The sequence below is a fragment of the Wyeomyia smithii genome, chromosome 3, assembly GCF_029784165.1.
Source record: "Wyeomyia smithii strain HCP4-BCI-WySm-NY-G18 chromosome 3, ASM2978416v1, whole genome shotgun sequence".
Lineage (NCBI taxonomy): Eukaryota > Metazoa > Arthropoda > Insecta > Diptera > Culicidae > Wyeomyia > Wyeomyia smithii.
The window spans coordinates 67,181,116-67,205,383 of NC_073696.1; the positions used below are offsets into that span (position 1 = coordinate 67,181,116).

General features: G+C 38.9%; 1 protein-coding gene across 4 annotated transcripts; it reads right to left on the reverse strand.

Annotated features, from left to right (window-relative positions):
- Positions 1 to 9,825: 9,825 nt before the first annotated feature.
- Positions 9,826 to 23,970, reverse strand: LOC129732458 (acidic amino acid decarboxylase GADL1-like). 4 transcript variants are annotated; one of them, XM_055693355.1, is made up of 9 exons: positions 23,820 to 23,970; positions 23,434 to 23,747; positions 23,181 to 23,368; positions 22,994 to 23,119; positions 22,814 to 22,910; positions 11,310 to 11,561; positions 10,963 to 11,217; positions 10,219 to 10,464; positions 9,826 to 10,147 (listed from the first exon to the last, which is right to left on the reverse strand). In XM_055693355.1, the coding sequence occupies exons 2-9, from the start codon at positions 23,545 to 23,547 to the stop codon at positions 9,965 to 9,967; spliced, it is 1,461 nt and encodes a 486-aa protein (XP_055549330.1). In that variant the 5' UTR covers positions 23,548 to 23,747; positions 23,820 to 23,970; the 3' UTR covers positions 9,826 to 9,964. The 4 variants fall into 4 exon arrangements, 3 of the variants coding, with proteins under 3 accessions (XP_055549330.1, XP_055549332.1, XP_055549331.1); XM_055693357.1 differs by lacking the exon at positions 9,826 to 10,147 and adding an exon at positions 10,546 to 10,670 and having other exon boundaries at positions 10,300 to 10,464; XM_055693356.1 differs by lacking the exon at positions 9,826 to 10,147 and having other exon boundaries at positions 10,321 to 10,670.
- Positions 23,971 to 24,268: the final 298 nt, after the last annotated feature.

Consider the following 24,268-nt stretch of genomic DNA (forward strand, 5'->3'; position numbering starts at 1 on the left):
CTCGATTTCGCCCAAAGTGTCTACAAAAGCTTGGTTCAAAGGGTTAGATTTAACTCGAGATTTCATTCGAGTTATTTCGCGCCTAATGTCCAATCACTATGTTGCAAACGCACACCTTTATCGAATAAACTTAGTCGATAGTAATCTGTGCGAATGTGGAGGGTACGAAGATATAGATCATATAGTCTTCGTATGCCCTAAGTACCACAGAGCAAGGACCAAGCTTATTGATTCTCTCCGAAAACAGAAAGTGACATTTACAATGCAAGTACGGGATGCGCTTGCTAGCCGCAACCCAGCGCTTGTAATACCTATTTATGACTTTTTAAGAGATATCAAGTATCGAATTTGATTATCTCCTTGCTTCTTCTTCTTATTTTTCCAACACAACCTCCATCAAAAAGTTTCACACTAATTCTGTTCCTTTTTTTTTTTCTTTTATTGATCTTTTTAGAGACACATGAATCATCGCTTCTTTCTGAGAGTCATGATCCACCAAACATAGATATAAGTTTTGATTTCTAAAGATATAAGGAACCATCACACCTTAACGAATAGTATTAAGAATTGATATTTACTCATACAGAGAAGAACTTTATTTATTATTGTTATTGTTAGCCGTAGGTCTAAATGATATGTATTTTAAAATTGTATTTATAAAAGAGAAAAGATGAGAGGGTTTTTATGCCTGTTTGAGGAGGAGCAGTCGGGATACAGGCTCTACTCAAGCTGGCTTTTCCCTACTCCAAAAGATATTCGGCCCCGTTATGCTTTGCGGTTGGGCCTAAATAAATATTAGAGTTTAAAAAAAAAAAAAACTATTTCCGAGTCTTGTGCTTTCGAAAATTCGAAGTGGTGACTCGAAGTCGGCCATTTTTGGATTCAATGAGGTTTCACCTTAAACAGTTTCGACAGAGTGCATTAGACTGTACACATTTCCACCGACCGTCAACGGTGAGCGCCCGAAAAGTTTTACAATCGTTTATCCTATGACCAACATTTTTGCAAGCGGGACATGTTTTCTCATCATCCGACTTAGATGGGAAGCCGATTGCATTACCGGAATTAACAGCGCTTGCGTGAGCATCTATATTACCTTTTAGTTTGGTTTTATTTTTCTCGAACGTACTTGCACTGACGTTAGCATATGTAGTCACTTTACTCACTGATTGCACCACACTTGACATGAATTTTCCAAAGGTTTTTAAATTCACCTCGGGAAATCTTTGTAAGTAGGATCCCCATTCCATTTGAAGATGCGGTGGCAGTTTTGCAACTAATTCGACGAGCAGTGTAGGGTTTGACATGTGCGCGGTTTGTCCGGTGACTTCTGAATGATCGCAAAGACTTTGAATAGACATTCCAAAATCAATAATGGTTTGGAACCGTTCCAATTTCGGTGCTGGCGCTGAACGCACTTTCGTCAAAAGAGCGGAAATAAGAAGTTCAGGCCTTCCATAAAGCATATGGAGCGTCTCCATTACATGAGATACCGATTCAGGCAAAAGTAATCGGCTTTGAACAGCTTCGTACGCGGCACCCTTGAGACAACGCTGAAGGCGGCACAAGTTTTCCGCGCTGGAGTACCCACAAGCTAGCGTGGAGTTTATAAAACTACTGATAAACAGCGGCCAATCCGCGGGGTTACCAGAAAAGATCGGCAAATCACGAGGCATAACCTGCCTAGCGGCTAATTGCGAGGGGGTGGGGGCGAAAGTGGCTAAGTTTGCATTGAGCAATGGCAATTGGGATGGCGATAAAACAATATTACCAAATTGTTTGAGTAAATGTTGGTTGGTGGCATCAATATTATTTGGTGGTATATTGGCTTGAGAGGGACAATTTACTGGCTTACCTGGTGGCACGGGGAATACTTCACCAGAGATTTCTGTAGGCCAATATGTTAACGGTGGTGCAGGTACAGATGAACCTATAGCTGCGGGTGGGGGTGCGTTCATTCGTCCAAACTGTGATGAAGGATACGCTTCGGGTATCGGTACAGGCTCTGGTTGACTGGATACGATGCGTTGCACTGGCGCAGGTGGATCCATTGATGTAGAAGCATACGGTGCTGTTGCTGGCGCTGATAACGTATCGCGCGACGATGAAGGCTGGAATTCTGATGCAGTGTATTTCTCGGCTACCGCTGGTGCAGGCACTGATTGTTGTATTGCTGCTGATTGCGGTACTTGCGCATTCGGTGGCATCGATGTAGGCGCAATAGAAGGCGCAGCTGATAGTGCCTTTGATAGCGCGTGTGTAAATGACGATATCAAAGCGGGGTGCTTAAGCGGGCTCTGCACAATTTTACCATCTGATAGCTGTGTCTTGGAGAGACTGGCAGTTAAAGTAGCTTTCGGTAGCGTCTGATTGGTTCGTACTGGCGGCAAGTTTGGATTGTCTCCGTTCGCTGATATCGGAACTTGGATGACTCCAGTTTGCTATGCGCATGAATTTACCCAATTCATCACTTTGGACTGCTTACTAACACGGCTGCTTATACTACGCACGCTCTTATCACCATCCTCAGCCTCGAGCTGAGATTCGAGCAGCTTTCATTTCTCCTCGATGAATTTACTCTGCATTGCTTGGAGCTCTGCTAGCTTCTCAAGCTGTAAATTCAATCTGGCCGATTTATCTGAGCCACGAGAGACACGAGATGAGCAGACGATGCTGCCTACATCGTCTATTTTGCACTTGGGGCCAGGGTTGCCACAATTAGTTCTGTATTTTTGCTCGAAAATATCTGTATATCTGTTTCACGGGCTAAAAAATCTGTATAAAAAATCTGTATCGAGCAAACTAAGAATGTTGGATGAAAAACTTCTTCCTTATATTGAAACTAATCACCATTTTTTGCTTTAGCTTAATTTTTCATTAGTTTTAAACTTATAATCAGACGAATGTAGTAACTGAACACGATATTGCTTATTTTTCTTTACGTGATGCTCATGCATGTTTTTGTTAATTTAATTTTAGTAGCTCTTGCTTGGTTAACAACGTAGCTTTTAGCTTTTAAAATTGAGCTCATAAGCTTAGGGGCCATGAGATTTCTGGCTTTAGACTTGCTGCAATTATATATTGAAAATATGCGTTCTACACAAGCCGAAGAATGTGGAATTTTTGAAAAAAATCGCACAAAATGATCTCAGTAACGGAAACATGAATTTACCATTCGCCATTGTGGCGTCCAACTACTTAGACCAAGTTAAGTCATCTGTTGCAACGAATCTTCCGGTCAAAAAGTTTGTTCTTAGCGAGCAAATTTCGTTATCCAAGTCTTGTCGATCAGTTACGGAATTTGGGAAATCAAATCATTCAAACTTTCCAATTCCACGAATGTTTTAGGATTGAATAGAACTACCGTTTTTGCAACAGGATCGATGAAATCGAATCACTTTGCAATTTGTTTCACGATTTTGAAATAGAAATCCCGTCAAATATTTCGAAACGTCATTTTTCGCCTTCGGCCAAGCTTCATCCCTCTTCTTCTGCAATGATACAAACATAAACAACATCTGGTTTTCTCACAAAAGTTTGAAAGTCGTTGAATCGAAATTAACATTTCAAGAAATTTGTTTCATTTCTAACAGCAAAAAATTCTGTAAAATCTATATTTTTGACAATATTCTGTAATTCTGTAATACAGATTCTGTATTGCTTTTTGAGTTCAAAAATCTGTAAAATACAGAAAAATCTGTATATGTGGCATCCCTGCTTGGGGCATGACCATGAACGGTTCTCAACCGAGTCGGAGACACCAACACACGCAAAGTGCCACCAAGCTAGACAACTATCGCATTGAACCATATCACAGACAGACGTCCAAGCAAGAACAACATTGATCAAAATTTCCGTGTAAATTTTTCATAGTAAATTGCGTTATAAATCACCTGTACACTAGCGCTGCCTGGTGACCTTATCGCTACAATACATTTTTTTTTCGCTGGTGTACGAGGCTGGCGGTACTGGTAGCGCTATCTGGTTACGGATTGCTACTACAAAAAACTTTACACAAGTTTGGAACTCAGCTTGGACGTCTGTCTGCGACCATATTATCCGCACTGTTGGGACGGTCGCAACGTACGCAATCTGACCGATTCTCGTCGAGCGTTTCTGCGAGGGGTGCCCCACCATTCTCAGATTCCTCCGGGATGGACTGCATATCGATAATTATCCACTAAATTTCTAAAGTTTGTTCCTGAACGTCCGTGGGCTGATTTCGTTAGCAAATCACAACGCTTTTAATTTGTTGTAATGTAGCTTTAGCTGTAAATTTATTTTTATTTTAACAATAATTTAAGCAATAGGTTTTATTTAGGGTTAACTTACAAATTTAGGTTTGCACGTGTTTCAAGAACAATTTTAACTTTTTCGTACACTTTAATATTTTAATAACTGTAGTTTTAACTCCATTTGCATGAAATCTATTTTACTAGGAGTTCTTTACTGTACGGCTGTCTAATTAAGAAAGAAAGATGAGCTGGCAAATTTTAAGGAGTAACCCTTGTCCCTTCCATCGGTGACAACTCCTTCGGCGGCTGGGTTACAGTGTCAATATGACAACTCCTTTGTCGACTGGTATAATTTTCTATCGGTCTAACCGTGAGTGTTGCCAGTATCAACAACCAGGGAAACCAGCTTCTGATCACAACTCTTATAGGCCGATTGCAATGCTATCCTGTATCCGGAAATTGATGGAAAAAATGATACTCCGTCGTTTAGACCATTGGGTCGAATCAAATGGTATACTATCAGATACTCAATTTGGCTTCCGCCGTGCCAAAGGGACGAATGATTGTCTTGCGTTGCTTTCAACAGATATTCAGCTGGCGTATGCTCGCAGAGAACAAATGGCGTCTGCGTTCTTGGAAATTAAGGGGGCTTTTGATTCCGTTTCTATTGACATTCTTTCGGGTAAACTTCACCGACAAGGATTTTCTCCAATTTTGAACAATATTTTGCACAATTTGTTGTCCGAAAAGCACATGCATTTTACGCACGGTGATTCGGCAACTTTTCGCATTAGCTACATGGGTCTTCCCCAGGGCTCATGTTTAAGCCCCCTTCTTTACAACTTTTATGTAAATGACATCGACGAATGTCTGGCAAATTCATGCACGATAAGACAACTTGCAGACGACAGTGTAATGTCTGTTACAGGAGCCAAAGCTGCCGATTTGCAAGGACCATTGCAAGATACCTTGGAAAATTTGTCTGCTTGGGCTTTACAGCTAGGTATCGAATTCTCTCCGGAGAAGACTGTGATAGTAGTTTTTTCTAGGAAGCATGAACCTGCTCAGCTTCAAACACAATTAATGGGTAAAACGATTTCTCAGGTTTTGGTACACAAATATATTGGTGTCTGGTTCGACTCTAAAGGCACCTGGGGTTGTCACGTGAGGTATCTGATGAAAAAATGTCAACAAAGAGTGAATTTTCTTCGTACAATAACCGGACAATGGTGGGGAGCCCACCCAGGAGACCTTATAAGGCTTTACCAAACAACGACACTGTCTGTTATTGAGTACGGGTGTTTCTGCTTCCGCTCCGCAGCAAACACACATTTGATCAAACTGGAGCGAATACAATATCGTTGTTTGCGTATCGCCTTGGGTTGCATGCAATCGACCCATACGATGAGTTTGGAGGTCTTAGCTGGAGTACTACCATTGAAAAACCGCTTCTGGAGCCTGTCTTCTCGTATTCTAATCAAATGTGAGGTCTTGAACCGTCCCGTGATTGAAAATTTTGAAAGGTTAATCGAACTTAATTCTCAAACCCGTTTTATGACATTGTATTTCAATCACATGTCCTAAAATATTAACCCTTCTTCGAATATTCCAAATCGTGTCGACTTATCAAATACTTCTGATTCTACTGTGTTTTTCGATACATCCATGATAGAAGAAACTCGTGGAATCCCGGATCATTTACGCGTGCAGCAGATCCCTAAAATTTTTTCCAATAAATATCGAAACATCAACTGCGACAATATGTACTACACTGACGGATCACTTCTTGATGGGTCCACTGGCTTCGGTATCTACAATAACAATTTAACCGTCTCCCATAAGCTCGATAATCCTGCTTCTGTTTACGTCGCAGAATTAGCTGCAATTCAGTACACCCTAGGGATTATCGAAAAAATGCCCACGGACCATTATTTCATCTTTACGGACAGTCTCAGTTCCATTGAGGCTCTCCGATCGATGAAAGATGTTAAGCACTCTCCGTATTTCCTGGGGAAAATACGGGAACATCTAAGTGCTTTATCCGAAATATCTACTCAGATTACCTTAGCGTGGGTCCCTTCTCACTGCTCGATACCGGGTAATGAGAAAGCGGACTCTTTGGCTAAGGTGGGCGCAACAAACGGTGATATTTATGAAAGACCAATTGCCTTTAATGAATTTTTCGCATTTGTACGTCAGAATACGATCATCAGTTGGCAAAATTCTTGGACCAAGGGGGAACTGGGAAGGTGGTTACATTCCATAATCCCCAAGGTATCGACGAACCCGTGGTTCAAGGGGTTGGATGTAGGTCGGGATTTCATTTGCGTGATGTCCCGGCTTATGTCCAATCACTATAGATTTGACGCGCATCTCCGTCGTGTTGGGCTCGGGGAGAGTGGTATCTGTGCCTGTGGTGAAGGTTATCACGACATAGAGCACGTTGTTTGGTCATGCCCTGTACACCGTGACGCCAGGTCTAGATTTATAGCTTCCCTGCAGGCCGAAGGAAGGCAGCCGGCTGTTCCTGTTCGTGATGTCTTGGCGAGCCGTGACCTATCCTACATGTCCCTTATATACGTTTTCCTGAAATCCATCCACGCCCCAGTTTAGTCCTATCCCCTTCCGCTTACATCCAACTAAACGACAAGAACACGTTAAGACCCCGGATCCGGAAACAGCAATCAGACCCGCACGATACTCTCAAGGCCCGATGGAAACAACCCAATATGCCAGTCCGTAATATCTTGGCCCAGCAGCGGAACAAATTTAATATGCTGCTTACCTATGGCAATGAAAACCATCAAACAGCAAACCTGTGCTTTAATGGAAAATATTCTAGCTTTAAGTTAGATTTAGTTTCAGCTCGTAGTCGGCAGCGAGGATAAAAAAATTTCTTTTAGTTATTAAGATACTTTAGAAAGTAAGCTACCAGATATAATTGGCGCCGTTAAACATTGAATTGTATTCGTGCCGTGTCAAATAAACTATAGATGAAGAAAAAATAAAAATCAGTGCATAAAATGTACGAGGTACCCAGGCATGTTGAAATAAAAAATTAAAAAAAAAAAACAGGACGGGTCGGGTACCGGCAATTTCGGCGTTTTTTTTCTATCGGGTACGGGTCGGGTACGGATAGTTAGAATAGATATTTTTCGGGCTCGGATCGGGTACGGGTATTTTAAACAAACCAGACTTCGGGTACGGGTTTGAAAATTTTCGATGAGTCGGGTACGGGTCGGGTACGGGTAACAAATTTCCCATACCCGACCATCTCTACTTGGCAGTCCGTTTTTGCTGCGGCTTTGTTGTTCTTCTGCTTTCCGATCTCACACAGAGCATCATGAACATCGGGGGCTTGTACTCGGTCATCTGCTGCTGGTGCTTAGTTCCTGCTCCGAGCTGTTGCGCGTATTCCTCCGAAGCCTGGGAGTCCCGGAGCTGCTTGATGTTGAGCCGCGGGGTTCGGTGATGTCGCGCGGAGTGTACGGTCAATAGTTTTGAGTGCAAAGATACCGCAACTTGGTGCGTACGTTCACTATGTCTGAGAAGAACCGGCCATCGATAAGAATATGGCCAATTTGGTTTGCTGTACGTTGGTCAGGTGATCTCCAGGTGGTTTTTTGGATGTCTCTTTTTCAAAAACGGGTATGTAACAAATTAAATAATCCATTTTTACATGCTGAAAAAAATCAGCCAAATCGGTTCAGTAGATGCTGAGAAAAACGTATCACCAGTTGAAAAAAAAAACCAAAGTTTCGCGAAGAACGCTGCCAACAGCGTAATATACACTGTATTTGCATCCACGACGTGCAAAATATATCTTCAAATACACCTTCATATACGTTAATCCAGCAAAAATACCCGAACACTTCAATTTACTCTGAATATTAAAAAAAAAAAATGAAAATTCATTACATTACGACCCTCCAGAGTAGGGTCCCCCCTTAATTCAATTATCGAATATTACTCTAGAAACTCACAGGAATTGGGTTGACGAAGATTTGGTTGAATCACTTTCTACGAACCTTTGTGACAGAAGCCTTAGTGTCAGGCTTGCACCCTGCACATCCCGACGATTCACAAACACTTTCAACTTATTTTTTTTGTTTTTCAATCAAGTCGCGGCTGGTCTTGGAATAGGATGTCAGCTGTTTAAAACAAAAGATTTGAAGATTTTTCTAGTCGTTCGCAAATTGCCCGACAGTAAAAGTTGCAAGAATTGTTGAATTTTTTTTTTAAATTCATGACATGCTTATTGTCAGTGTCCTCTTCTAGCTCATATTATTAAAATAACAGCTTGATAAAAAAAACTGATTTTCGGGTCGCATCGAGCCAATATTTTTTACCATGGCAGTATCAAAAGGTGTCATAAACGTCCATCGTTCAAAATCATTGTACTCTGCGTCAGTAAGACCTATTACTGAATCGTCAGCTTAAGCCATACCAGACAATTTGGATTGAGAAAATTGGAATGCTACCGAAGTATTTGGTAAGTTTTGTACTGCTTGGACTTCCTTGATCAAAACAGGCTGTTGTAATCTGTTGATTACATTGGTCAACACAACTGTGGCTCTAAAGCTAAAAATGAAAAAAAAAAATATTTTTTAGCCTTTCAACCAGTCTTGTGAATTTTGGTACCCCAAGCCATGAACTTATTCTCAGAGACTTAAATAAGTTTTCTCGTAAACAACTTTAAGCAATTATTTTGAGACACTTTGGTCTCACGATGTATAAAATCAAAAGAAATAATTATCGGTTTCCGTTAGACTCTACTAGAAATTTCTAGTAGAGTCTAACGGAAACCGATAATTATTTCTTTTGATTTTATAAATCACTCTGCTAAGACGCTCGGTATAGATTATCCAAATCTCACGATGTATATTTCTCCTGGAATGACGAAACTACTGTCTACAACTTTGCTGAAGATTTAAAAAAATAGCTTTTTTGGATAGTTAAAAAATGCGCCCTTTTAGATAATTTTTAACTTTTTTTCTCAAAATTGTTTTTGAGAGTGCACATTTGTTTTTGAAAAACAATATTATTATCTACTACTTTGCCGAATACGTCACAACAATTACATAAAACGTTTCGACTCTTTTTTTTTTTTTTTAAACTCTAATATTTATTTAGGCCCAACCGCAAAGCATGACGGGGCCGAATATCTTTTGGAGTAGGGAAAAGCCAGCTTGAGTAGAGCCTGTATCCCGACTGCTCCTCCTCAAACAGGTATAAAAACCCTCTCATCTTTTCTCTTTTATAAATACAATTTAAAAATACATATCATTTAAACCTACGGCTAACAATAACAATAATAAATAAAGTTCTTCTCTGTATGAGTAAATATCAATTCTTAATACTATTCGTTAAGGTGTGATGGTTCCTTATATCTTTAGAAATCAAAAACGTTTCGACTCTGAAAGTATTTGTAATCATCAATTAATTTCTGCATAACATTCTTACAAAGCTTCCCAAAAACGAGTCGTGATTAAAAAAAACACCTGTAGCAGAAAATGGCATCTTTTGCCCATAGAACCATCTATGCAAAGTTTCAACCAAATTAAAAATGTTCGATTAAAATGGCTTCCCGTTTTTGTGGAATTACTCAGTAAAGAGATAAAAAAGAATATTTATTCAGGTTTTGTCTACGTTACACAAAATATTAATTAATCAATTTGTTTATGATCAGAAAACTTATACTTCAACTATTCCAGTACAATTCAACAAATCTATAAATCACTACCGATACTGATCATTTCCTTGATTATAAAATCCATTCGTTCTGTCGTGGGAGGCGGTACACATTTCACCACTAACCGAAAGAAATAACCTAATTTTCTGCCTGGATGAGATGAGTAGCTAACCATTAAGCTTCCTTCCTTCACCATAATCTCCTTCAACGCAAGCGTAACCTAGGACAACGCAATCAATCATTTTGATGTTTTGAATAAACCCAAACAAAATCACGAAACAACGAAATCACCTTATATATTTCACGCCACCATTCGGCGGTTTCCCGGCAGGCCTCGGTGAACTGCAGCCGTCTAGGAATGAACCAAAAACAAACGTTTGTAAATTTGAACGGCGCTGTTTGCACGAGTCTGAAATAGCAACTTCCGCTGATTGCCGTTTGGAAATATTCCGCACAATTTATCGCATTATCAATGGCTAACTCGTACCAGGGAAGCCCACGTGCCCTTAGCATAAACCACAACTTGAACGAGTCAATCTGAAAATAGACACCGGATTACATGATATTTGCGAAAAATTATACGTTCACTGTTTGAGAGAAAATGAGAAAAAACATAACATAGCTTGTCGTTGTCTGGGTCCCGGTTCATGGTTGTTTTCATACGCAGCGCGTTTCATTGAATGGTGATGCAAATTAAATATCTTGTGCCATGCTACTAGGCGAGATGCCTCCGGCGGTGCTGCCTGACTTGCCACATGTATAAATAAAAGAGTATAAATATTTTAAATCTGCAATCAAACTGGCGTGAAAATCATTTCTGGTAATTACACTGCTGCATGCGAGCGCAATAAAGAATGTGCAAATAAACAGATTGTTGGCACGTGGAGTACTGATTGTTGTAAAGCTACTTGTCCATCGTTTGGCTGAACGCAATATTATTACTACGCATTCTTTTAATAAAACCATTTCACCTACTGGTTCAGTGGGGAACTCACTGACCGGTGTTGGTAAATATGAAAATGATTGAGTGTCTACCTTTCTCCCACACTGGATGCTCATATCGCCAGTATCAAAAGACACGTCATAGTATTTATCCCCAGGAAATAAATATTCCGCAAACGCTGCGTTACAGCTACTGAGAAGTCCTCTATGTTTCATCAAAAACATTGCGCATTGTAGCGGAGCTCCAATCATTTTCTGCGGACACAGCGTCACCGAATCGGCACGTTCCATTCCTGCCAGCAATCCTTTATGTCGTGCGGAGAGTATAGCCATTCCTCCCCATGAGGCCTAGAGTGGGTGGAAAATAATATGCAATCAAAGATTAGTGAAATTTATGGTCACAACATGCCGTCACGCGTGTTTGTTTCGTGTAGACCTACATCGACATGCATCCAAACTTTGTGCCGTTGGCAAACATCGGCAACCTTTTCCAGGTTATCGAAGGCGCCGAACACTGTTGTACCAGCCGTAACCGACACCATGAGAGGTTTTGATCCTTGGGCCACAATATCCGCAATCATAGCGTCCAGCTGACCGATGCTGATGCGAAACGTATCATCAGTGCTTATTTTTATGACGTTTTCCTCGCCAAGTCCCAGCCAATTGGCGCTCTTTGTTATGCTGTAATGAGACTTGCACAAATTATTAGCTACACATATATTACTCCAGCACAAGTTGTTCAATTTGTTTTCCGTCGCCAACCTCAAGAGTTATGACATGAGAAGATTTTATTTTCGTCTGCGAATAATCATGGCCACCATTTAGATTTTCGAAATCTAGTGTTATTTTAATCATTCAGTATTTAACAGTTACTCCCCAGCAAAAGTAATGACTGAATGAAACGAAATCGTCCTTATGCTCGAATTGAAATATGAGTCGATCAACCGTTGAGTAGACGTACAAAAGAACTCATAATAGTAACATATTAATCAAACATACAAAACAATCAAATAACTAATTGTGAGCTGTTTAACATAGGATTCAGCATCCATTTGGCTTCTGATTCTGATTTGTCTTTCACGTAATTTATAAGTAGGGGTAAACAGGGTAAGACCGCCCACCGTAGTTTTACTACCAAGTTATAGAATAATTGAAAAATTTCTTTAACGTGTCTATTACAGTATAATTACATAACATTTTGCACGTTTTTCTGTTTTGATAGTGCACGAACGGTCGCAGAAATAATCAAAAACAACTTTTCAGCTGGCAACCAGTCAATGCGCTATTGTTTTGCGGCAACGGGACTTAAGGTTTTTCAGTCTAAAAATCTATTGTTTTGCTCGTGAATATACGTTTAATCACTTGCCTGAATCTATTTTCTATCGGAAATATCGGAGGCCGTGAGTAATCTTGTAATTTTGACTACTTTTTTGGTCAAATATGAAAATGTTCCACTGGGGGTAAAGTCGCCCACTATACAAGGGGTAAAACCGCCACGAATCCAACTGTTTGTTGTTTTACTTCAAGACCCAAATGCCTCGACACTACAAAGGGAATATTTACAGGATCAGTAAAGCAACTTCAAGCCACATAAGACATCGATGTTAATCGACCATTTTCGATTTGGTTTAAGCTTTTCTAGTAATATATGTTAACAAGACTTATTTTTGCAAAAAAGTAAACCTGTGTTCATGGTGTTAATGAAATAAAATAATTTTAGAGCCAGGACGGTGTGTTGGATAGGTATGACGTCTCCGGCAGAATTGAAAATAGTAGTTTTTTACTTTTGAAAAAAGTACACACTCTAAAAAAATTTAAAGTAAAAATATAGAAATAGAATTAAAAATATATTTATTTTTCAATTTTTTTTTTTTTAAAAACATGTTTTTGCCTGTAAAATCTACAAAAGGTAAGCTAAAATTTTATGGTTGTTGGATCATGGAGTAATAGAAATATTAATAGCTCAATTTTTGTGAAGAATTTTTTTTTTTACGGTTTATTTGGTGTATAGAGTCGTTGGTAATTTTGTTCTTCAAAAAAAAAAAAAAACATAGAAAATTGAAAATATAAATAAAAGAAATAATAATTATTAGTATTTTTCTATACATAATAAGTCTTCAAAAGAATCATACAAATAGGTTTAATGAGTTTTAATTTTTAGCTTGAAGATAGGTATATTATGAATTCAATATCTTGAAAAACCCCAATTCTGAAAAATCTATTTATTTTGAAAACCAAAAAAGTTACCTAAACATTGATTTGAACTTGAATAATCAGAAAACAAAATAAGTTAAAACTTAGAAAATATTTTTTTCAGATTTTTCACAGTGTATATTTTATTTAAAAAGAAAAATCACAGGAGGGTTGTGTGCAAAGCCACGACCGCAAGGTTGAAGTAGAATACTTTTACACAGCTCTACTTACGGCTGTAAATTAACCTACGGCCGGCGTATCGGTTCGCGCCGCTTATTGCGTTCAGCCTGGCAGAGGCCTAATGCGCACGGCCAACACAATAGGAAAGGTGTTTTCACATTGAAAATTAGACACGACTTTACTGGAGTAAGTGTTGGCAAATGCATCTACCGCTAATACCGCTGCTATCGTACGAAAGCGCGTCGTTTCATGTGGGGAAAAATATCAACAACGAAAAATGACGCGCGTCTAAGAACACCCGAACGGTTCGCCGTGCCGCTTCCATTTACTTCCTTATAACATCCGTCTCAGGGAAGTACCGGCTGCACCTACCACTGAGGCTGTTACCATACTGCTACTGGTACCCAAAACTTTTAACTCTTCAAATTAAGTGTTTCATTTGTCCTCAAAAGAACAATTGTTCAATTCCATGTCGGGTATAATGCAATCGCATCTCTGTAATATTAACGACAGTTCAGAAGAATAGAACAAAATGATCCAAACTTTTCCATTAGAGGAAGTGCCGGCTGATGTACGGCAAAAATCTCGCGTTGGCGTTCGTTCTCAGGCAGAGGCCTGAGACGTGGTGACCAACCACAGGGCAAGTGATTTATTTAATTTGAAGGCTGCCACAGGCGCAACCCGGACGGTCTATCCAGCTCACTATCCGACTAATGAATGTAGCTAGTTTTCCCAGAAACACTCTTTTATAGCCGAAGGGCGCTACGAAATAGGCCTCGTCTTTCAGTTCAGTTGTTCCATTCCCTAATGTTCTCCTGACAAATTATTCGACAATTCGCATATGATTTTTGTATCCAGCGAATAAACACCGATGGTGCTCTCACACACGCAACGGTTTTAACCCGCATCTTATTGCGGTTTGTAACATCAAGCGTTTCGTTTGCTCGCTGTTGCGTGTTGCATCATGTTGCAACTTGCAGCTGGGAGACGACGAAATTCTGTTCATCCTGATTGATTGAATCGACTTCATATTAGCTCTGCATAGTCGAACTAACTGCTTTTGTGAATGCGTTCTAACAGGGCAGTTTATTATTCAAAGTCGGTTATGCTGATCACAGCCTTTGCGCTGTCCCAACAGTGGAGGGTTTACTAAACAAAGTAAGAATTAGAAAACTACAACAGAATTTGATTACATCCCGCACAGAATGTCTGCTTGTGCTGATGCCAGAAAATTATTAACCATCAATTATTTGTTTATTTGCCTTGGAAAAGGCATTTTGCGGTTCAAAATCGGTTGCTGATCGCAACCTCTGTGCTGCCCTAACATTGGGGGAATTAAGATACACGGACAACATGCACTGTGGAAGCTATTTCACTTTCAGTGAATTAGACGGGCGCGACAAATTTAAATTGCTAGGATCCAACACAGAATGTTTGTTTGCGTTGTCAAAAAATTATTAACTTTCAATGACTTGTTTATTTGCCTTGAAAAAGGCATTTTGATGTTCAAAATTGGATTTCCTGATGGCAATCTTCATGCTGCCCCAACACGGGGGGAATAATGGCACTCTGGCCACACACGCTGAGAAGAACCGCGCTGCTCCTGAGACGTGGTGACCAACCACAGGGCTAGTGCTGCTGCTAAGGAAGGACGACTGCTGTTGTCGCTGTCTAGAACTATTATGAGCGGCTTCGGCTGAAACAGGCTCTTATATTGGCCAAATAGCATGTTTTCAATTGCAAGGTATATGATTCTGTCGACCGTGCTTGGGAAGCAATCATATAACGACCAATCAGAGGTCGAATTTTTCGTTTTGACAAGGCTTGACTATTTTCAATAGTACAATAGTGCGAATAATAAAATTACAATTATCTTCTTTAGGGAAGAATCTTAGAAGATTTTCCAATCTATTGCTACAAGAACGAAGGAAATCCATCGAATACTAACCGATTTATTAGCATTTGAAATTGGACATATTTTTCACTTTTTTCGGTTTTAGATTTTCATTTCACATCCCTATGTAGCCGAACTTCCTGAGAGAAGTATTCTACTTCAAAAAAATACCATCTACAACTTTGTCAGAGACACTATACCGATAGAATCAACCGTTTTGGCCCTAAAAATATTGTTTATCCTCAAAAAATGGTGGGCGATCTTACCCCGCATGAAAAAGATCTGCACATTTTCAATGAATTTTTAAAATTTAAAAAAAAAGCTGGAAAATAAACAAAAATATTTCAGTTCTTATTTTTTAAATGCGAGTATTGAATAGAAGAACCTCTTAGCGAAGAAAAAATGAAATTGCAGCCGCTACTTTTTTTTCTATAAACAGAATTGCTTAAGGGGGCGGTCTTACCCCGCTTACCCCTACATTTGCATATGAATACAAGAAACTCTATAAGTTTCTATCTTCAACGGGTGATTTGGCTTATTCATCATAACAGTGGAGATGTTAAAGCGCGATGTAATTTATTCTTATGATGGCTCATTTACCAAAGATTTCGCACGCGCTCTTATAATTGTGCACAGTATGATTATTTAAATACAATAACTTTTAAATTTTATGGCCACGCGATGTTATTGCGTAATGTTCAAGTGTGTCCCATGACTCAAAGACCTCAATGCGGTGTATATTTCGAGCAAAAAAGGTTGTAGTTCTTTCAGAATTTATGGATCTGTTCACACAGTAGTAGTAGTAGTAGTAGTATTTAATTGTTAACGGAGACTATAAATCATTAAATTCATTCGTCTCCGATAAACACAAAGAAATGGAGTTCTGATTGTCTATCTGATCCTTATAGACTTGGAAATCACTAAACCAATCGACGTGAAAAATAGTATGTAAGGGTTATAAAGATAGTTCGAGACCCCACCCACCCGGTTTTGAAAGGGAGGGCTCTAACCAAGCAAATGGAACCAAATTTAGCTTGCGGAAGTTTTTGAAAACAAGAAATATTCCTATGGTGGTTTGACACTCCTTTAATCTCTCTAAAGGGTGGATGCCTTACAAACGAAACACAAATTTTTGCGTGACCAGAGAGCTTAGGGATTGTCAACATTTCACGTGGACACAAAAATCGTCATTTTAGACGCCCCCGTCCCCCCTCTTGAACAAGCGCAAAAAATAACAAAAATAATTTCAAAATCAGCCCGAAACCACCTAAACCAGTAAAGTTATAAATGAAAAGAATCCTATTAAAGTTCAGCCTAAGGACTGAGAAATGCACCAAATAAACAGAAGAGGGCGAAGTAAAAGCCTTTGTAATTCAGAAGAAACCGAAAGAAATATAATCACAAATTATTACAAAAGACGAGGCGAGCGGCAGGTTACTCGTCTGACTAATTTTGGTATTGCAGATGGCGATTCGGCTGGAATATGGGCGAGTATCTCGTCTATCACTCAGCTGTCATCAACCAAGTTTGACTCGCGTTGAATGATTGAAAACACTTCTTAACGCAAGACAAAAACTACACAATAGATTCAAAAATACACTCTAAAAAGATTTTGAATGCCGAAATAGTTGTTAACTGCTAAAAAAAAAATCAACGAGGTGACCAAAATCAAAAAGGATTCCATACGGCAGAAGAGTTCAAAAAACGAATACGCCCAGTTTAACTCAAACAGCTTAAAAACCAACCCGGTGGCATCACCGACGTTTACGTACAAAACAAGTGAAGCCAGTATTAGCTGGATCACTGAATCAATTTTACATACAGTTTGACAGCTGATTCATCGAAATACGAGAAAAAACATTGTTCATACGTGCATACAGTGTCGATGTTCAGCGGCAGTGTGCTTGTTTTCGAGTGATATATTTGTTGCACATATCGTAGAGTGCTTTGCTTAATGAAACAACAAATAAACAACAACAACAACTATATCGCACGCAAGCCTGGGGGCTTATGCGGTCTCGATCAACTAGATTAGTTGAGAGAATTCGTTATCGATATTGTTTTTGGCACATTTACATTTTACATGATCAAAATTCAGCCAAATTGCCAAAAAACGTAAAACAAAGATGAATTCCAAATTAAATAGAAAACAGTTCGAATGAGCAGAGAAATGCCTCTAAAACAAAAACAAAACAGGTTGAAAATGATCTCAAATTAGTATCTAATAACATGAAAAAGCAACTATAGACAAAAAATACCAAACTCAAGAAAAAAAACTATATCAAGTTTAATTTAAACGCATAAAACTCTAGTAGATGTAGCTTTAAACATCTTGAAGCATTTCTTTCGAATGGTTGATGATTAGTCTAGATGATTAGTCTAGAAAAGCGAACAAACGAAATAATGGTTTATAACGCTTTTTTTTTTGTAAGATTTGGACCATTGCGACCATTGTTTTGATCTTTTGTGGTATTATGACGCTTTATTTAGACAGAAGCATTTACATTGAAATAAAACATGACCACAAATTGAATTACCCAAAAAGGGCTGTGAGGCTCCATAGGTGAAGAAAAATTGAAAGAAAAAAATCGTCTGAAATCATGTTTAAAAAAAATCACAGGAGGGTTGTGTGCAAAGCCACGACCGCAAGGTTCAAGTAGAATACTTTTACACAGCTCTACTTACGGCTGTACATTAACCTACGGCCGGGCGAATCGGTTCGCGCCGCTTTTCGCGTTTAGCCTGGCAGAGGCCTAATGCGCACGGCCAACACAATAGAAAGGTGTTTTCACATTGAAAATTAGACACGGCTTTACTGGAGTAAGTGTTGGCAAATGCATCTACCGGTATTAGCCGCTATCGTACGAAAGCGCATCGTTTCATGTGGGGAATAATATCAACAACGAAAAATGACGCGCGTCTAAGCACACCCGAACTGTTTCGCCGTACCGCTTCCATTTACTCCTTATAACATCGGCCTCAGGGAAGTACCGGCTGCACCTACCGCTGAGGCTGTTACCATATTGCTCTCTACCCAAAGCTATTAACTCTTCAAACTAAGTGTTTTGTTTGTCCTCAAAAGAACAATTGTTGAATTACATATCGGATATAATGCAATTTTATTATTATTGAGCGTTCAGCCTGGCAGAGGCCTGAAACCTGGTAACCAACCGCAGGGCAAGTGATTTGTTTAATTAGAAGGCAGCCACAGGCGCAACCCGCTGCTATCCTCTGTTACTGCTGAGTGCTGATATCTGCTGCTACTGCTGTCAACGTTGTGGACGGTCCATCCAGCTCACCTTCTGACTAATGAATGTAGCTAGATTTCCCAGAAACACTTTTTTATAGTCGAAGGGTGCTACGAAATAGGCCACGCCTTTCAGTTCAGTTTTTCCATTCTCTAATGTTCTTCAGACGAATTATTCCACAATTCGCATTTGAGTTTTGTATCCAGCGAATAAACACCGATGGTGCTCTCACACACGCAACGATTTATCTCTAACCGTATTGCGGCTTGTAACATCAAGTGATTACGTTTGCATCATGTTGCAACTCGGCAGCTGGGAGACGACGAAATTCTGGTAATGCTGATTGCTTGAATCGACTTCATATTAGCTCTGCATAGTCGAACTAACTGCTTTTGTGAATGCGTTCTAACAGGGCAGTTTGTTATTCAAAATCGGTTATGATGATCACAGCCTTTGCGCTGCCCCAACAGTGGGGGGTTACTTCAATAAAGTAAAAATTAGACAACTACAACAGAATTTGATTGCATCCCGCAAAGAATGTCTGTTTGTGTTGATGCCAGAAAATTATTAACCTTCAATTATTTGTTAATTTGGCTTGAAAAAGGCATTTCGCGGTTCAAAATCGGTTGCTGATTGCAACCTTTGAGCTGCCCTAACAGTGGGGGAATTGAGATACACGGACAACATGCACTGTGGAAGCTATTTCACATTCAGTGAATTAGACGGGCGCGACAGACTAAAATTGTTAGGATCCAACACAGAATGCTTGCTTGCGTTGAGAAAAATTATTGACTTTCAATGACTTGTTTATTTGACTTGGAAAAGGCATTTTGATTTTCAAAATTGGATTTCCTGATGGCAATCTTCATGCTGCCCCAACACGGGGGAATAATGGCACTCTGGCGACACACGCTGAGAAGAACCGCGCTGCTCCTGAGACGTGGTGACCAACCACAGGGCTAGTGCTGCTGCTAAGGAAGGACGACAGCTGTTGTCGCTGTATAGAACTATTATGACCGGCTTCGGCTAAAACAGGCTCTTATATAGGCCAAATAGCATGTTTTCAATTGCAAGGTATATGATTCTGTCGACCGTGCTTGGGAAGCAATCATATAACGACCAATCAGAGGTCGAATTTTTCGTTTTGACAAGGCTTGACTATTTTCAATAGTACAATAGTGTGAATAATAAAATTACAAATATCTTCTTTTGGGAAGAATCTTAGAAGATTTTCCAATCTATTGCTACAAGAACTAAGGAAATCCATCGAATACTAACCGATTTATTAGCATTTGAAATTGGACATATTTTTCACTTTTTTCGGTTTTAGATTTTCATTTCACATCCCTATGTAGCCGAACTTCCTGAGAGAAGTATTCTACTTCAATAGGTATTCCGAACTAACTTAAAATGCTCCGGTACCTCCAAAAAAGCTGTAGAATTTTCAATAAATTTTTCCGAAAAAATAGCTTGAAATGATTGACATAATGCACAGAATCCAAAAAGGTTTGCATTAAAAAGAGTGGATAATAATTGCCAAATTTTCGTGGTTTTACCTTAACGTGCACTACCCATGCAGCATCAATCATAGTAGCCCATGAGTCAGCAAAAAAAATTGACAGCTCTGTCAATTGTACTCTAACCAGAGAACAGACGTTCATTCTCAAAGGACGTGTAAAAACTTGAAACCGCCATTTAACCGTAAGTAGTAATGCTCCCGCTATGTGGCGCTCGCGTCAGTGACAATATAATAAAATATTGATACGGCAATACAGTGCTTTTTCGCTTTTATCAACAGTCGTTTTTATCACTGTTCGCCAAATTCACGCTCGATTTTCTCACGTTTTTTTTTTTTTTCGTTTATATCACGCTTTTTTTTAAAAAAAAAGGTTAAATCAAGAATAATGCACTTCCAGTAGTAGAAAATGCATTCGAAACATCATTTTCACTTGTGCCTTGTGTCCTTGCATGTGTATAGTTTCATGAACTCAATTTATTTGATCAATTTTCTGAGGCAACCAAGTGTCAAACCTGTTACAAATAATTTGTGTCATAATTTTGAGAAAAATGAACCGTCAAATAGGCATTTCATTGACTTCGAAGCAAAAATTACGTTTTATTCGAGCAGTTGAGAAAAAAATCTGTTAACAACTCAAATAACCCTACAGTTTGGTCCTCATAGAGCGTGGATTTAAAAATTATAAAATCTAGCGGTTCCACAATTTTACATAAACAAGCATTAGATTCTACTAGCTATGCCAAAGAATGGGCAGTACAAATCATATTGATATTGCATGTATGATAGGCGGGAGAAAGTTCGCGAGAATGTAATGGAGAAAAACATCATAAACTAACCTTTTCTTGTTTATTCATTTGTATCTTGAAGTTATATCCCCTTCAACCATGAAAGTGCATCATTTTACTCAAAATATCATAAATTTCAATTGAATCCAACACAAAAAATTAAATTTTTACCATTTCGCTAAATTCACGGTTGCGCCAAATTCACGGTAGAATTTTTTTGACCGTGATAATATCGATAAAGCACTGTATTAATGTAGTGCAGCTGGGGCACCACGAGATCGATGTCGTTTGTGTTTTAACATATTTTGAGTCAAATTTTCACACACGATTTCAAACTTTTTTCATATAAACATGAATGTCTGTTCTCTGTGCTCTGACCGTGAAGGCGAAAACAGTTGTAGCTACTCCATTCAGAAGTGTGCGCGTTCAAAAAACGGTATTCCGCCGCGTCGAAAACGGACATCGTGTGGCATTTTGTGGACGCCAGATAGGCCAGATTGACAATAATCAAAGCATAGAAAAAAAACCCGGTTTCGGACGGCCGACGGCCCTGAGCGACAAATACCATAAGGACGACGCGGTGTCCATACGCGGTGTTTTGGCTTCGAATAGTGGGCCGACGCCAAATCCGGGCCCACTATTCGAAGCAATCGTTGGAGGAGATGTAGTGCGAACGTGTCCCAGCTGCGTCCCTTCGAGAATTTCTGGGCAAACCTGAAGCGTAAGATCTACTCCAACAATTTTGTCGCGAAAGTTGAGGAGGAATTGATAAATAATACGAATAAAGACCTCAAAAACATGCCTACACGCATGTTTTCTTCCGTCATGGCGAATGTTCCGCTCTGCCGAAAGGCCGCTCGCAAGAGCGTAGTTTTTTTGCAAGTAAACCAATTTAATTACCTTTATGGAAAATTTATCATACTCAATTACATGTTTTAGTTTTTTTTATCACAGAAGTCAAAAATCAACTCTTTAGACTCTTCCTCCCTAAATTGTTCAAAAATTAATTATTTAAAGAGAAAAAATGGGCGGGACGGAGTTTTCCGGGTCAACAAGTAACAAAAAAAAAATTGGAGGGTACGAAGATATTGACCACATAGTCTTCGTATGCCCTAAGTACCACAGAGCAAGGGCCAAGCTTATAGATTCTCCCCGGAAACAGAAAGTGACGTTTACAATGCAAGTACGGGATGTGCTTGCTAGCCGCAACCCCGCGCTTGTAATACTCATTTACGACTTTTTAAGAGATATCAAGTATCGAATTTGATTATCTCTATGCTTTCTCCCCTAATTTCTCCCAACACAACAATCTTAAAAAGTTTCACGCTAATTCTGTTTTTTTTTCTTCTTTCTTTCGTTCATCTTTTTTATAGAAACATGAATCATCGCTTCTTTTTGAGAGACATGATCCACCGAACTTAGATATAAGTTTTGATTTCAAAGAGATAAGGAACCATCACCCTCAACGAATAGTAGTAAGGATTAGTATTTAGTTATGAAGAGAAAAACTTTGATGTTAATGTTAGTCGTAGGCTTAAATGACATGTATTTTTAAATTGTATTTTTGAAAGAGAAAAGATGAGAGGGTTTTTATGCCTGTTTGAGGAGGAGCAGTCGGGATACAGGCTCTACTCAAGCTGGCTTTTCCCTACTCCAAAAGACAATCGGCCCCGTTATGCTTCGCGGTTGGGCCTAAATAAATATTAGAGTTATAAAAAAAAAAAAAAAAAAAACAAGTAACAAATTATAAACACCAATTTTCCCGTTAAAAAAACTTAACATCGCAGAGATAAACTCAAATACGGCAATCAATGATCGCCATCCAATATGAAAAACCAGCAGTTATGGCAAACGGCGCCAAAATATTACTTTTTTGATTAAGCCAGAAAAGTAACTCACTAAACGCTTATTCTAAAGCTCCTTTGAGCATTCAATAACACGCGTGTGCATTGAGGTTGAACAGAAAATAAAATGAGAACATAACCGACTAAATCAAAGGTTGAACTGATTTTCCTTAATTTTAAACACCCCACCGAATCTTAACTTCGTAGATGCTACATACATCTATACTCGGCACTTTTTCACAGTTTTTAGGCTACGATTTTTCTTGAGACTCCATACTTACATCTTCCGATGTTATTATTTTTAGTACTTTTTGTCCATACATGCCTTGTTTCCTAGATTGCGGTAATATTTTATGGCGAGCCATTGCTACTGCATACCTGCGAAGAAATTATTATTGTCAATAATGTCGGCTAACTGAAATAAAAATTTCAAAGGCTGAGTTTAAAAAAGTCGAACTTACATATTGCCAATCGACCCACCGGGTGTAAAGATACCCTCACCACTATCGAATCCACACAACTTAAGAAAGAATTCCAAAACGACCGATTCCACCAGCGAAAAAACCGGAGCAGCTTCAAACGTGAATCTGAAATTAACTCAACGTTCAATGTCACAACCAATTTTCTTTCACCCTAAAACCCACGTACTGGCAAGAATTGAGAGCGTCCGTAACCCAGGATGCCGCTAGTCCGAATCGGTCAGCACCGGCGTACATTTCGTTGTGATAATTTGGATGGTTAGTTTTGATTGAATATTGAATAACTTTTCGCAAAACTTGCTCCCGTGAGGTAGATTCAAGTGGAACTACGTTTTCCAAGTTTAGATCCAATAGTTTCTGAAATATTTTTATTTTTCTGCACCTTTAACTTTATATCAATTGACCGCGGTCCAAAGATATACCTTAAGTTCCTCTGGATGTCGAAACGGAAATACCACATCCTCGCCTGTAGGTTGGAAAATGTGCTCCGATGCCAAAACGGAAAAAATATTCGACAACAAATCGAGTTCCTCCATTTTCCTGTCGAAACGACAATGTGAAGCTGCTAAACAGTTCAACTAGACTGAAGATCAGGAACGTTTCTGTTGTACAAGTCCACGGTTGTTATCGGTTTATTGAGGTGATTGCTTGCCAAATGCAATTAGGGTGAATTACGTAATGTAAAATATTTCGGTTGTCGATAAGAGTATATCAACATCTAAAAGCGCTAATATTCCTGTAAATTAGTTGCAGCAACTTCATGAAAAATGTTTTTTTTTTAACTTTAAAATTTTTAAACAATGAATACCTCAAAATATGGGTTCAATATAATCAAAATTACGCAAAAAACACGGTCGTCATGAAGTATTCAATAAATAGTAAAAAAAGGATGCAAAACACATAGGTATTTCTAAAAATGAAAATTTGAAATTCTTCCTTAACTTTCAGGCTACCTACAACAGGCCTGGAAAAGCTTTTACCAAGTAGCCAAGGATGCCATATAAAAAGATTTATCTGTATAAAATAAATTTTTTATTCATCTATCTGTATTTTAAAGATTTTTAACCTGAAATAACGAATATGAATATATGAATTTACCGAATTAACAAAAATGCCATTTTATAGATATTTCAAAGTTTAAAGTCTTTATTTTAGTTCGAACTGAATATTTTATCAGTTTTCTGTTTATCCACTATTTTCTGAACTCAGGAACTGTTGAGATATAAAACAACGGCACGAAAAATGACAATTTCGAGA

Bases quoted from the DNA above. Each gene is read 5' to 3' on its own strand.
- LOC129732458 (XM_055693355.1), bottom strand. From the start codon at position 23,547: ATGGAGGAACTCGATTTGTTGTCGAATATTTTTTCCGTTTTGGCATCG. The intron at 22,911-22,993 runs GTAAGTTCGACT...ATTTCTTCGCAG, and splicing joins GGTGGGTCGATTGGCAATAT to GTATGCAGTAGCAATGGCTC. The intron at 11,562-22,813 runs GTAAGTATGGAG...AATTTGTGCAAG, and splicing joins AAATAATAACATCGGAAGAT to TCTCATTACAGCATAACAAA.